The sequence below is a fragment of the Curcuma longa genome, unplaced genomic scaffold, assembly GCF_044706935.1.
Source record: "Curcuma longa cultivar G26 ecotype Majalengka, Jawa Barat unplaced genomic scaffold, ITB_CL_G26_1.1 contig_28370, whole genome shotgun sequence".
NCBI classification, from domain to species: domain Eukaryota; kingdom Viridiplantae; phylum Streptophyta; class Magnoliopsida; order Zingiberales; family Zingiberaceae; genus Curcuma; species Curcuma longa.
In genome coordinates, this window is record NW_027433688.1 from 52,599 (window position 1) to 64,978 (window position 12,380).

At 40.2% G+C, this 12,380-nt stretch overlaps 3 protein-coding genes across 3 annotated transcripts; 2 read left to right on the forward strand and 1 right to left on the reverse strand.

The window, feature by feature from the left end:
- Positions 1–156: 156 nt before the first annotated feature.
- LOC141819223 (putative E3 ubiquitin-protein ligase XERICO) lies at positions 157–1,315 on the reverse strand. Its single transcript, XM_074706564.1, has 2 exons — positions 1,238–1,315; positions 157–896 (listed from the first exon to the last, which is right to left on the reverse strand). The coding sequence occupies exon 2, from the start codon at positions 808–810 to the stop codon at positions 343–345; it is 468 nt and encodes a 155-aa protein (XP_074562665.1). The 5' UTR covers positions 811–896; positions 1,238–1,315; the 3' UTR covers positions 157–342.
- A 1,063-nt stretch (positions 1,316–2,378) lies between these two features.
- On the forward strand, positions 2,379–3,811 carry LOC141819222 (ras-related protein RABB1c-like). Its single transcript, XM_074706563.1, has 5 exons — positions 2,379–2,446; positions 2,815–2,954; positions 3,043–3,330; positions 3,437–3,505; positions 3,608–3,811. Exons 1-5 carry the CDS (start codon positions 2,401–2,403, stop codon positions 3,698–3,700), a joined length of 636 nt encoding a protein of 211 aa, XP_074562664.1. The 5' UTR covers positions 2,379–2,400; the 3' UTR covers positions 3,701–3,811.
- Positions 3,812–4,943: 1,132 nt separating this feature from the next.
- LOC141819219 (enhancer of mRNA-decapping protein 4-like) lies at positions 4,944–11,274 on the forward strand (the record flags this gene model as incomplete). The annotated part of the gene is given in 6 exon segments (XM_074706559.1): positions 4,944–5,783; positions 7,829–7,878; positions 7,949–8,105; positions 8,273–8,491; positions 9,334–9,462; positions 9,715–11,274. Coding segments are annotated over 6 exon segments (2,895 nt in total), but the record flags the coding sequence as incomplete, so codon positions are not given.
- Between the last annotated feature and the right edge of the window lie 1,106 nt (positions 11,275–12,380).

The following is a 12,380-nucleotide window of genomic DNA, read 5'->3' on the forward strand; positions in this document are numbered from 1 at the left end:
TCCATCCAACTACTCTGGCAGCTTTGGTCGTTCAGCCTACAAATTTGCACGGCATGTGCGAGGTTAAAATGGTTCATGAAATCCGTTCAATCTATCGGAGGCAATCTTGGCGGGCAAAGAAGAAAAGCTCGCGCTTTTGGAAATTAGAAGCAGATGTGAAGAGCATGAGTGGAAACAAATTTATATTAATAGCAACTGTACAGAACACTACTCCATGTCTACAAGAAGCCGAGAACAAAAACTAGTAGTATTCACCACGCCAACACTATTGTGAAGGAGGGTAGCTGCACGCATAGAAACACACCTGCATCGTCCATGGAGACCGGCGTCATGTCCTACGATCTAAAACCACGGCCAAGAAGAAGTCGAGATGAAGCAGGCGACGCCCGGTTCCTCGCCAGGGAGGACGGGAGTCCGGCAGAGGGGACATGTGGCGTGCTGGTAGTCGAGCCACTTTTCTAAACAGGTTTTGTGGAAGAAATGGCCGCAGAGCAGACGGTTCACCACTGAGTCCGGCTCGAACCGGGCGAGGCAGACGCGGCAGTCCGCGGTCCGCTCTCGCCTCCGCCCCAGGGTGGAGCCGAACCGGACCGGCTTGCACCAGGTGCGGAACCGCTCCGTCAGGCCGTGCGGCTCCTGAGCCTGATCCCCAGCGGCGTGATCGGAAGGCAGTGGAGGCGGCGCGCGTAGGCGGAGGAGGTGGGTCAGGGAGCGGACAAGCTGCTTCAGGATGGAGATGGTGAGGGCCGTGTTGACGAGCACCAGAGTGAGCACGCTATCGGATGGGGTCGGCAGGCTCGAAAGGCCCATCGCCGTCGGACTCGGGGATTTGACGGTCGCGATTCGCAGCCTGAAAGCTTTTGGATCACAGGAATGGAAATCGCCGGGAGTCCAATCTGGAGACAAATTGAAAGCCAGCAAGCGTGCATTAGGTACTACCTCAAAGAAGCTTCGGATCTCGGAGGGGGAAAAAACCCTAATTAGGATTATACCGATAGATCGATCGAAAAAGTTGCAGAAAAATTGTAAACAGTTCAGCTACTAAAATTCCATACACAAAATAGGTAGATTCAAAGCACTCAAACTCCTCAAACAAGAAAGAAAAGAAGATCAACCGACCAAGAATTCATCCAACAAAGAACAACCTTTTCGACAATCTACCCCCCGCCCAGATTCCAGATTGGTAGAAGAGAAAGCGTGAAAGCAACAAAAAAAAGTACAGATCGGAGCAACTCACTGTGATGGACTAGCGATTTCTTCTTCTTCTACTCTTCGAAAACACTCGTCGGGACGCAAGCTTGGAAAGGGGAGCAGCTACAAAGCCCAGAGCCAGTGGTCTGTTTTATAGATGCAGAGGCCGGTAAGGTTACCGCTTCCAGCTTCTTCGTAGGCTTCTCCAACTTTGCTGCTCGACCATCGGGCACTTCTTAAACTCACCTCCGGTTTCACATTGCCTTCCGCCTCCCCTGCCAAGTGCCAACAGATAATCTTTAACAATTCATTCCGACCCGCAACTCCAACCCACTCAACGACCTTCCCTTTTTCTCCACGGGCCCCACTTCAACTTCCAATCACAGAGGCGAGTGAACCACGTGGTCAGCTAGAAAACATTTTTTTTACCGAAACGATACCTAGTACTTAACAACTAGAATTTGATATCCTCGCTCTCAACGACCAAATCCAGTTAATCAGCCCTTAATCCATCATTAATCAAAAACCAAACCCAGATTATAAAATTAGCGAAGCAAGAAAATATTAAGAAGAAAACAAAAGGAAAAGAAAAAGAAAAGAAAAGAAATCAAAGTGGGTGTCTTTCTGCCTCCAATCATGCTTGCAGTTGCTAATCACATGGCGAGAAGGCATCTTTGCATGTGCATTCCCTGCACCAACTAAATATTAAATACGAACAGCATCGGCGTTATTTGGCAGAATGGTGGAAATTGACAGGGAGGACACATGTCGACTTGGCTGCCCACAAAGTGTCTTCTATTATAAACGATGGCTGCTGTGGCGCGCGATTGCATGCTTTGTACGTGGCACCATGCAGAGAGAACAGCGAGCTGCATGCACGTATATCTTGGCCACGATCTGTTGATTATTTTACTTCGTACTGGAAGTTTCACCGTTCGAGCCACACGTCGCACCCTCCGATGCTGGACATCCTGTGAAAGTCGATCAAACTAGAGCGAACCAAGCCTGCAATCGACCTGTTTGATCAGTCGATCGAAAAAAAATATATGTTCTTTTTAATTTTTGGCGTAGCTATTTTTAAGCTTTTCGTTGCTTAGCTGCATTTTATTTTATTGTTTTAGGAGACCATCTGTTTGGTCTCTCGAGAGGGAACCAGAGATTAGGGTTTCAATCTGCGGCGGGGTTGCGCAGCTTTGAGATCCAATCGCCATGTCGTACGCGTTCCTCTTCAAGTACATCGTCATCGGCGACACAGGTACTCTTCTTCTATAATGCCAATCCGTTTCTTCTGGGTTTGCGATTCTTTTCATCGATCGATCGATCTTATTCGAAATGTAGTTTTTCGCCAAAAAATCCTCCCGAATGGGCTTGTAGTTTTTATTTCTCATATCATAGATCCTTAATTTCGGAAATGTTGGACTTATTGATGTAAATTGGGGGTTTATATCTTCCCTTATCGTTTTGTTGACGGTGGCTGATCTTAGATTCCAAGATCAGCAATTATTCAGAAGCTTGTTCTAATGGGAATTAATTATTGAGTGCTGAGGATACGATATAATTTTCCCTTTTTTAATTTAAGGAATCTCGATATATATATAATCATGTTTGTTTTTGTGTCGACAGGAGTGGGCAAATCATGTCTTCTTCTGCAATTCACCGACAAGCGTTTCCAACCTGTGCACGACTTAACAATCGGGGTTGAATTCGGAGCAAGGATGATAAACATAGACAAGAAGCCCATAAAGCTGCAAATTTGGGACACAGTGAGTGAGTTTGAGATTACTACTTTCTCCTGTGTTTGTTTTCCTGTCAATATATACTTGATATATATAAGAACCTTGCAATTTGTAGGCTGGGCAAGAATCTTTCAGATCGATCACTAGATCCTATTACAGAGGTGCCGCTGGTGCATTGCTTGTCTACGACATAACTAGGAGGGAGACCTTCAACCATCTTGCGAGTTGGCTGGAAGATGCGAGGCAGCATGCTAATGCAAACATGACGATCATGCTTATAGGCAACAAGTCAGACCTGGCTCACAGAAGAGCTGTCAGCGCCGAGGAAGGCGAACAATTCGCCAAGGACCATGGATTGATATTCATGGAAGCCTCAGCCAAGACTGCACAGAACGTCGAGGAGGTGAAATTGTATATAATGCCTTATTGTTTTCTCTGCTCGATCGATCGATCGAGTTTAATTTGTTTCTTAATCTTGTCTGGCTCAACATACGTTTACTACATCGCAGGCATTTATCAACACTGCAACAAACATCTACAAGAAGATTCAAGATGGAGTATTTGATGTATCAAATGAAGTATGTAGATATCTTTCAAGAATGTTAATAATCTCGTGCTACAAAGATCGATCCACTACTCTCTTTTTTTATGATTAATATATATCGCATGGTTTTTGGCAGTCTTATGGAATCAAAATTGGTTATGGAGGAAATACAGGGCCATCAGATAAAAGAGATGGACCCTCTTCTCAAGGTGCTCCTTGTTGCAGCTGAAGGTCCTGCGGCAGGATCAAGATTCTGATGAGCTTAATTCTTTATCTGATCTAATTATATATATCTTTCGCATGATTAATTAAATTGTGGTCTTTTAATTTGTTGTTTAATTTCTTGGAACATGATCTAGAGTTCAAGAAACTAGTTGGAATTGTTTGTACATCTTTCTTTCTGGAGACTAGTTGGAATTGTTCATCCAATTCAATCGATTCATGCCTAAATAATTCTTTCGATTCATTTATCAGTTTCCTTGATTGGTCGTAGAAGGCGACCTCATTCAAAGTGGAAGAACTTGCCTTATTAAATATTTTATGAGATTCTTAATTTGTTGTCGTTGTATTATTGAAATAATATTGCTCATGTATAATAATGTTCGTATTGGTATGCCTTTATATTTTAATGCGTTCTCCATTGTTATATCAATATTTTCATTCATTTGATTGATGCTTTAGGAATTATAATAAGGTCACTAAAGTAAACTATCCAATCACAAAATTATATGGAATACTATATATGATGGAAGTGTGATAATTAAGGGTTGGTTATTAAAGCGACTCGGTGAAATTCATGTCCTCTTTCGTCGTAGTCAATTGCAGCTTCTCGATTTATCTCATTATAAATAGTTATGCTGAAGATTAACCGTGTAGAATCGTTAGGATGACAGATTCTATCTTGAAGTAATAATTAAGGGTTATGTAAATAAGAGAACTAACATGTAGTAAAGAAAAAAATCATCTTTTTCATCATTTTCATTTTATCCTTTTTTTTTGAAAAAATTATAATTTATGAATTTACTTATTATTTTGTTTAAAATTGCACCCCTAACATAACCCAATCGATAAGATAGGAGTGATATAAATAAGAACATATAACATCAATTCTCAACAATTATATTTGTCTAATGCAATTGATTATCAAAAAAGTCTGACTCTGATCAACTTCTGATTATCAAAAAGTCCGACTCCAATCAACTCCCGGATTAATCGATTCGAAGAGAAAAAGAAGCTCTTGGGACATAGTATCCCTCCTCCATCTTCATTAACTACAACTTCTTCCAATTGAAAAAGAAGAGGTAAAATTATAATTTTGAAACTATAAATGATAAAAATGAGCAACGGAGAAAATATTGGGCCAAAGTGAAATTTACTCTATAAAATAGACCCATTTACTTTTTTGACCCTTCTCGTCTCCCGTCTTGGACGTTTCCGCTTTTGCTGAGATCTTGATTAACCTACGCCGCTCGCCACTGCGGCGCACGATAGACCAACTCCTTTCTTCCTCCAAGTACCCTCCGCCGTCGACGATGGCGTCCCCCGGCGGGAGCCCCAACACCCCCGCAAACTACGACACGCAGGCCCTGTTCAAGCCCCCCAGCCCTAGTCCCGGCGCCATTCCCCGGCAGCCATTCCCTCCTACCTCTTCGTACCCGTCTCCGTTACCGACGTCGACATTTCCGACTCCAACGCATCCCGGCGCCTTCTCATACCCCCCGGCTACGCCTCCTTTCCACCACCATCCTTTCCTCCACTACCCCCAGGAGTCGCTCCACCGCCCCCCAGCCATCTACCCCCCTGTGCCTCCCCACCTTCCGAACCCCAATCCCAGCACTAACCCCGGTCCTAGCAACAATACAAATCCCGGTGCTCGCCTTATGGCCCTCCTGAACCCTCCCGCAAGCCCCCAACTTGAACCCACCGTCTCGATGCCGCCTCCCTCTTCTACTCTATCGGATTTCCTGATGCCTTCCACGGTTGGCGTGCTTCATCCTGTGCCGTCAGCACTACCTGCGGCACTGGCCCAGCCAGCGCCAACGAGGATGCCGAGCAACAAGTTGCCTAGGGGTCGGCTTCTCAGCACTGGGGCACATGCTGTCTATGATGTGGATTCACGTCTGCCGGGAGAGAACCAACCGCCGCAGCTCGAGGTGACGCCGATCACCAAGTATATATCTGACCCTGGGCTTGTTTTGGGCCGGCAAATCGCCGTCAACCGGACCTACATATGCTATGGGCTTAAGCTTGGTGCTATTCGGGTGCTCAATATCAACACAGCTCTGAGATCATTGCTAAAGGGGCATTCGCAGGTTCGATCGAAAGAAACTTTCAACTAGACTTAGTAATTCTTCAACCCTTGATCAGTCAAAAAGTTTTATCCTGTCTATATGGTTCTTTGGTTTATGATGATATCATTATAATCAGGATGTTGTAGTATATAGTTAATGCATGCAGATAAAGTTAGTTCTAGCAATTCTAAGTCTGTTGGCAGCTTAAATGCGGGCGCTACTAATATCATGGGACCTTTATTAAAGATTAAGGATTGTTAGATAATATATTTTTGGATGCTAACTGGATTTTGTTTTTACGTGAGTTTTAATTGAAAGCTTATACTCTGTTTCTCATCCGTAGTAGTTTATGACGTGGACATTTTTTTTTCATCTTGACATCTGAAACTTTTGCTAAAAACAATTAAATATCTGCTTTGACCTTCATGTTGTCTGATGGAACATAGTTTAAGTATAAATGCTCATTTCTCTGATGTGATTTTAGCTGCTTAATCATTTATATGTTAATTATTTAACGTAATGTTGGCAGCTTTTCTGATGCATATCAAAGAACTTCAATTGAAACTTTTATTCTGTATGTTGAGCATGCTACCCAAAGAAATTAATTTGTCAGATTGGTTGGTCATGATCTGATTTTGTTTGCAGTTCAGTTGACGATATCATTGTGGAATTATCTCTGATTTATATTGGTAAACTAGTTTCTACAGATTTTTATCAGTAAATAGTGTCTCCAGGTAAGCAAGTTATGGAGTGCTGAGATCTGGGAGACCTCATAGTTTATTACTTATTCCACTTTAATGGTCAATTAATGAACCAGAACTGTTTGCCAGATGGTTCGTGTATAAGAACCTTGTAAAACAAAATCCGTTGTGTTTTTCTAATAATCTCTTGGGTCTTCTTGGCATCTAGATTTTGAGCCTGTGATTAATGGGCTCTATTTTTTTTTCTTTCTTTTTTCGGTGGATTATCAAACCGTTTCCTGCTTGTAGAGGTAATGGCATGCATCAGGTAAACTAGTTTGTTTGCAGTTCAGTTGACAATATCATTGTGGAGTTGTCTCTGATTTATATTGGTAAACTAGTTTCTACAGATTTTTATCGGTAAATAGTGTCTCCAGGTAAGCAATTTATTGAGTGCTAAGATCTGGGAGACCTCATAGTTTATTACTTATTCCACTTTAATGGCAAATTAATGAACCAGAACTGTTCGCCAGATGGTTCGTGTATAAGAACCTTGTAAAACAAAATCCGTTGGGTCTTAGCATCTAGTTTTTGAGCCTGTGATTAATGGGCTCTAGTTTTTTTTTCTTTCTTTCTTTGGTGGATTATCAAACTGTTTCCTGCTTACAGAGGTAATGACCTGCACCAGGTAAACTAGTTTGTTTGCAGTTCAGTTGACAATATCATTGTGGAGTTGTCTCTGATTTATATTGGTAAACTAGTTTCTACAATTTTTTATTGGTAAATAGTGTCTCCAGGTAAGCAATTTATGGAGTGCTAAGATCTGGGAGACCTCATAGTTTATTACTTATTCCACTTTAATGATAAATTAATGAATCAGAACTGTTCGCCAGATGGTTCGTGTATAAGAACCTTGTAAAACAAAATCCGTTGTGTTTTTCTAATAATCTCTTGGGTCTTGACATCTAGTTTTTGAGCCTGTGATTAATGGGCTCTAGTTTTTTTTTTTCTTTTTATTGGTGGATTATCAAACTGTTTCCTGCTTACAGAGGTAATGGCATGCACCAGATTTCCCAATAATGGAATTCGACTCTCACATATTATCTCTGTTCCTTACTGGCAGTACATACCATTCATAAATATAATAGTTTTGTATTTATTGTTGTCCATGTGCAGGATTTTTGTCACCATCTGTTTCTTAAGAAATATCCTTGCCACATCTCTTTCAAGGAAAAATTGCCATGTTGCTTCTTCTTTTGTTGTTTTCTCATGTTTGAGATATTCCTCAAGCATTTAGTGGCGCAATATAGAACTCTTTATTGTGCAACTTTGCTTTAATTTTCTTTTCTTCTTAAGTTAGATTAATGTGATTTGCATTTTTTGTAGAGAGTTACAGACATGGCTTTCTTTGCCGAAGATGTACACCTTTTAGCCAGGTACTTCATGATGATCTGTTTTTTCCCCCTTCTTTTGCCCTAACATTCTGCTCATTTCATTTATTGCTAGTGCAAGCATTGATGGAAGGATTTTTGTGTGGAAGATTGATGAGGGACCTGATGAGGAAAACAAGCCATTGATAACAGGAAAAGTTATAATGGCTATTCAGATAGTTGGAAATAAAGAGTCATATCATCCCCGAATTTGTTGGCACTCTCACAAGCAAGTAAGGTTATCATTAAAATTTGCACGATCATATTTGGTACAACTCTACTTGTGAACATGGCTTCAACCTCCCCTTAAATTTACCAATGTAGGGATGCATCTTTTGCTACAGCTAATTTTGCTTAGTCATATGTAGGCATTCTTATGAATCCGAAATTTCTTCTGCAGGAAATTATGTTTGTTGGAATAGGGGTTTATGTGCTAAAAATTGATATAAATAAAGTTGGAAGAGGAAAAGAATTTTTAGCTGAGGAGCCACTCAAATGCTCCATTGAAAAGCTGATCGAAGGAGTGCAGATTATAGGTAAACATGATGGAGAGGTGACCGATTTGTCCATATCGCAATGGATGGTTACTCGTTTAGCATCATCATCAAAAGATGGCACGGTTTGTACTTACACTGGTTGATTGCTTGATCTTTTAATATTTTGTTTTGTGGGCAATACAAAGATGCATATCTAATAGGTAAAATTCACTTTGTAGAACTAGTGTTGCTTGTTTCTTGACTTCTTAGTAGTCTATTAAATAACCACATTGTTCAGTTCAGTTCCAAACATAATTTGCCTGTTACTGTTTGCATGCAATCAAAATACAAGACAACTGATGGTCAGGGTTTCCAAAAGACATGGGGATCATGCGCATGCAATATTAAAGATAAGAAAACTAATAATAGATATGCCCATTATGGAGACAACTCTCTTGAGCCTGCAAGATTTCTTTAGAAAGTGCCAAAACAAATAGCTATTGTTTAAACCTGTAATTGATGCTTTGTTGCTATAAGTTAGATTTACATGATATTAATTCTTAGCCTGACTGTCTCTGTTGTAATGTGGTATGTGTCCACCAATGTCTAATGTGATTCTAAAGAGACTTTGCTCAGGTACTTATGTGAATATTTTTCTTTTATCATCACATCAGTAAAACATAAAATCTCACAAGAGACCCATGTGACTAGAGATCAGGCAATTAAGTAATATATATTTCTTTTTATATTAAGATCCATGCTTATAGAGTTTAGACTAGCAGTAGCCTAACAAAATCGTCAATTTTTTTACATGAGCTTGATACTACATTGTTGGTTTGATGATGATAGTGAATCTTTTGGGTTCTTTATTACTGAAAATTACAGTAATATTATTGTTTTTGGATGCCAGGATACTAATGCTAATTCTTGATTGTTGTGCTCATTGTTTTTTCCCTTTCTATTATCATTTTCTGCCATCTCACAGGTAAAGATCTGGGATGACCGTAAAGCAATGCCCCTCTCCGTTTTAAGGCCACATGATGGTCATCCTGTCAACTCCGTGGAGTTCATGACAGCACCTAACCACCCTGAACACATCAATCTCATCACAGCTGTATGTCTCCTATTGTGTATTCAAGGATGTTTATGTCACCAGCTACTTTTTGGCATACATGTGTCCTTAGTTGTCATTCTTTTGCTGCTCATATTAGTGTGTTCATAATATAATAATCATTAAGATAATTTTATTTTCTTATGGTGCAGTTGGAGGTTTAGATGAATGACAACCTTCATTCTTAAATGGCATTCTTTGGCTCTTTACAACTTTCTTTACAATGACATTGGAACTGCATAATTTCTGTTGCAGGGACCTTTAAGTCGAGAATTAAAAATTTGGGCTTCTTCTAGCGAAGAAGGCTGGCTATTGCCTAGTGACTCTGAATCATGGCATTGCACTCAGACTTTGGACCTGAGAAGTTCTTCAGAACCTCGGATGGAAGAGGCTTTTTTCAATCAATTGGTAGTTTTGCCTCAAGCAAGCCTTATTATAATTGCAAATGCCAAGAAGAATGCTATTTATGCAGTGCATATTGACTATGGTTTATGTCCAGCTTCTACACGCATGGACCATATAGCAGATTTCACTGTGGCAATGCCTATTTTGAGTCTTACAGTAACACATGATATCCTGTCTGAGGGAGATATAATTGTCCAAGTATACTGTGTGCAAACACAGGCAATTCAACAATATGCTTTGGATTTAATTCAGTGTTTACCACCACCAATTGCTAATGTTGGGCTAGCAAAAGATCCTTCATCTCATGTAACCGAGACATCTAGTTCCGAAGGATTACCTGTGCCAGATATATCTAGTGAACACTACAGGAGTGATTTTGTTATGGAAAATGCTTCACTACAAACCCTTCTTACTGATGGTGGTATGGATTGTGCATCTGCAGCTCCAGCTCTTGTAACCCCAGATTCTTCTGAGACTACCAGTGTCAATGAATCATCTACATCAAATGCTGAAATTAAATTCATCGCTCCTCCACTTCCGGATGTGGAGGCAGATGCAATGCATGTTGCCTCATCTCCCGTTCCCTTTAACATGGACATTACAGGAAGATCACCTGCTCTGAAGAGCCCTGAAAAGACTTCTGAGGATGCACCATCATATAGGGGTCATGAAACTGATCAGTCAGTTTTTGGGTATTCAGTGGAAAAGGATGGACGTAATACTGGACATAATGATATATCTACAGTATTTAATCCTCCTATGATGTTTAAGCTTGGTGGAAACTCAACTCACCTAATTACTCCCTCTGAAATTTTATCTGGTGCTATATCTACTTCAGAAAGCAATAATGTCAATAAAAAACTTACTGAGGAAATGAAGGATCAAGACATAAACACCGGTGAAAGCATTAAAAATGCTGAAGTAGAAGTGAAATTAGTGGGTGAGTGTAAGGCAGTTCAGCCGGAAACTAATACTCAGAAGGTGGCTCAAGATTTTTCTGTTCGGGAGTTATCTCCCCAAACTTCTATCGCCCACTTGGAGGTAGACAATGAGGCTCCTTCCATAATAGAAACTTCTTTTGTGGAAGCAAGTCACTCAGGTGACGACATTGCTATCGTTGAGTCAAAGAGAACCTTATCAGCTACTGCTGAGGAAGATGGACGAGATAGCATAATAAATGCAACAGAAGATATAACTGAACCTTCTGTTACTACAGTATCTCAATCTCTCTCGGTTGTCAAAGGAAAGAAACAAAAAGGAAAACAACATCAAACATCCAGTCCTTTGTCACCTTCCTCTAGCCTTCTCGACTCCACCTATTCTTTGAATGAACCAGCAGTCAGTGAGAGTGCCCCTTTAGTTGATCCTGCTTCCACGGATATTCTTGCTATGCAGGAAATGCTGAGCCAGGTATAATATCATTTAACTTAAAGTTGAAATTACTAATTAAAATGGTTGGGCTTGCTCGCTACATACTTGTGTGGAGACTTTTAACAGGGACTGAGTTTCTAGTGCCCATAAAGGCAATGATTTGTGTTTACTTTCACTTTTATCGATGTGATTCACATTGTTCATTTTGTTCACCTTCAGATTGGATCAATCTGAGATCAATTTGTGGTAGTATCCAGACTTGATCAATTTTCTAAGGGTTGGTTTGGTATCTTGAGGCAGCATACAATGTCTTGGGCATGCTCCTTCCCTTCTTATTAGATCAAGACTAGCTGACTGGCCAATTGTTTACTATTAGGATATAGACTTGTGTGGTATTTTTTTGCATTTATATTGTCAGGGGTGAATTAATCACAAATTTCATTTCCTTGTAGGAAAACTAGTGCATGAAATGACTGACACTTGAGATCCCACCTTTGCTAGTGAAATTCAATACTTTGATAAAACATTCGCCTATATGTGGTGCACAACCAACAGGGTATTCTTTGCTTTCTATTTGTAGCTGCTCTCCCTTTCATATCAGTATTGACATCTATTGCCATCAATTGTTGGACTAGCAGTTATGGTCTTTGGATAACATGTTTTATTCTTATGGTCATAATTTGTAAATCTGCACAACTCCACTCTGGATTGAGATTGACAAATTTAGATTGAAATTTATTATAACTCAAAAGCAGTATTGAAGATGAAGAAGAGGGAAATGGTGCATCAAAGCTTTGTCATCACTATTACAAAGAGAAGGTAGAAGGCATAATGGGATAATGTGCAAATGGTTAATGGGTTTCGGTTAAGAAAATTTTTAGGTTTGAGGTTTATATAAAGGAAGTAGGTGTTCTGAATTTAATACTGTTATTTGGTCATCTGGTGGAGACGAGGGTTTTATGGCATACAAGGCGAATGCTATGGTCCAGATGTAATTTCTCTGAGGCCCTTAGTTGGGAGCTCAAACAATTGGCAATGCTTCTAATTATCTCGTCTAGTATTCCTCCTTGGTCTCACCAATGAAACTTGAGACATATTTATTTATCACCCGATACAAGTGATACAACTATAGTTTCAAGTGGCAT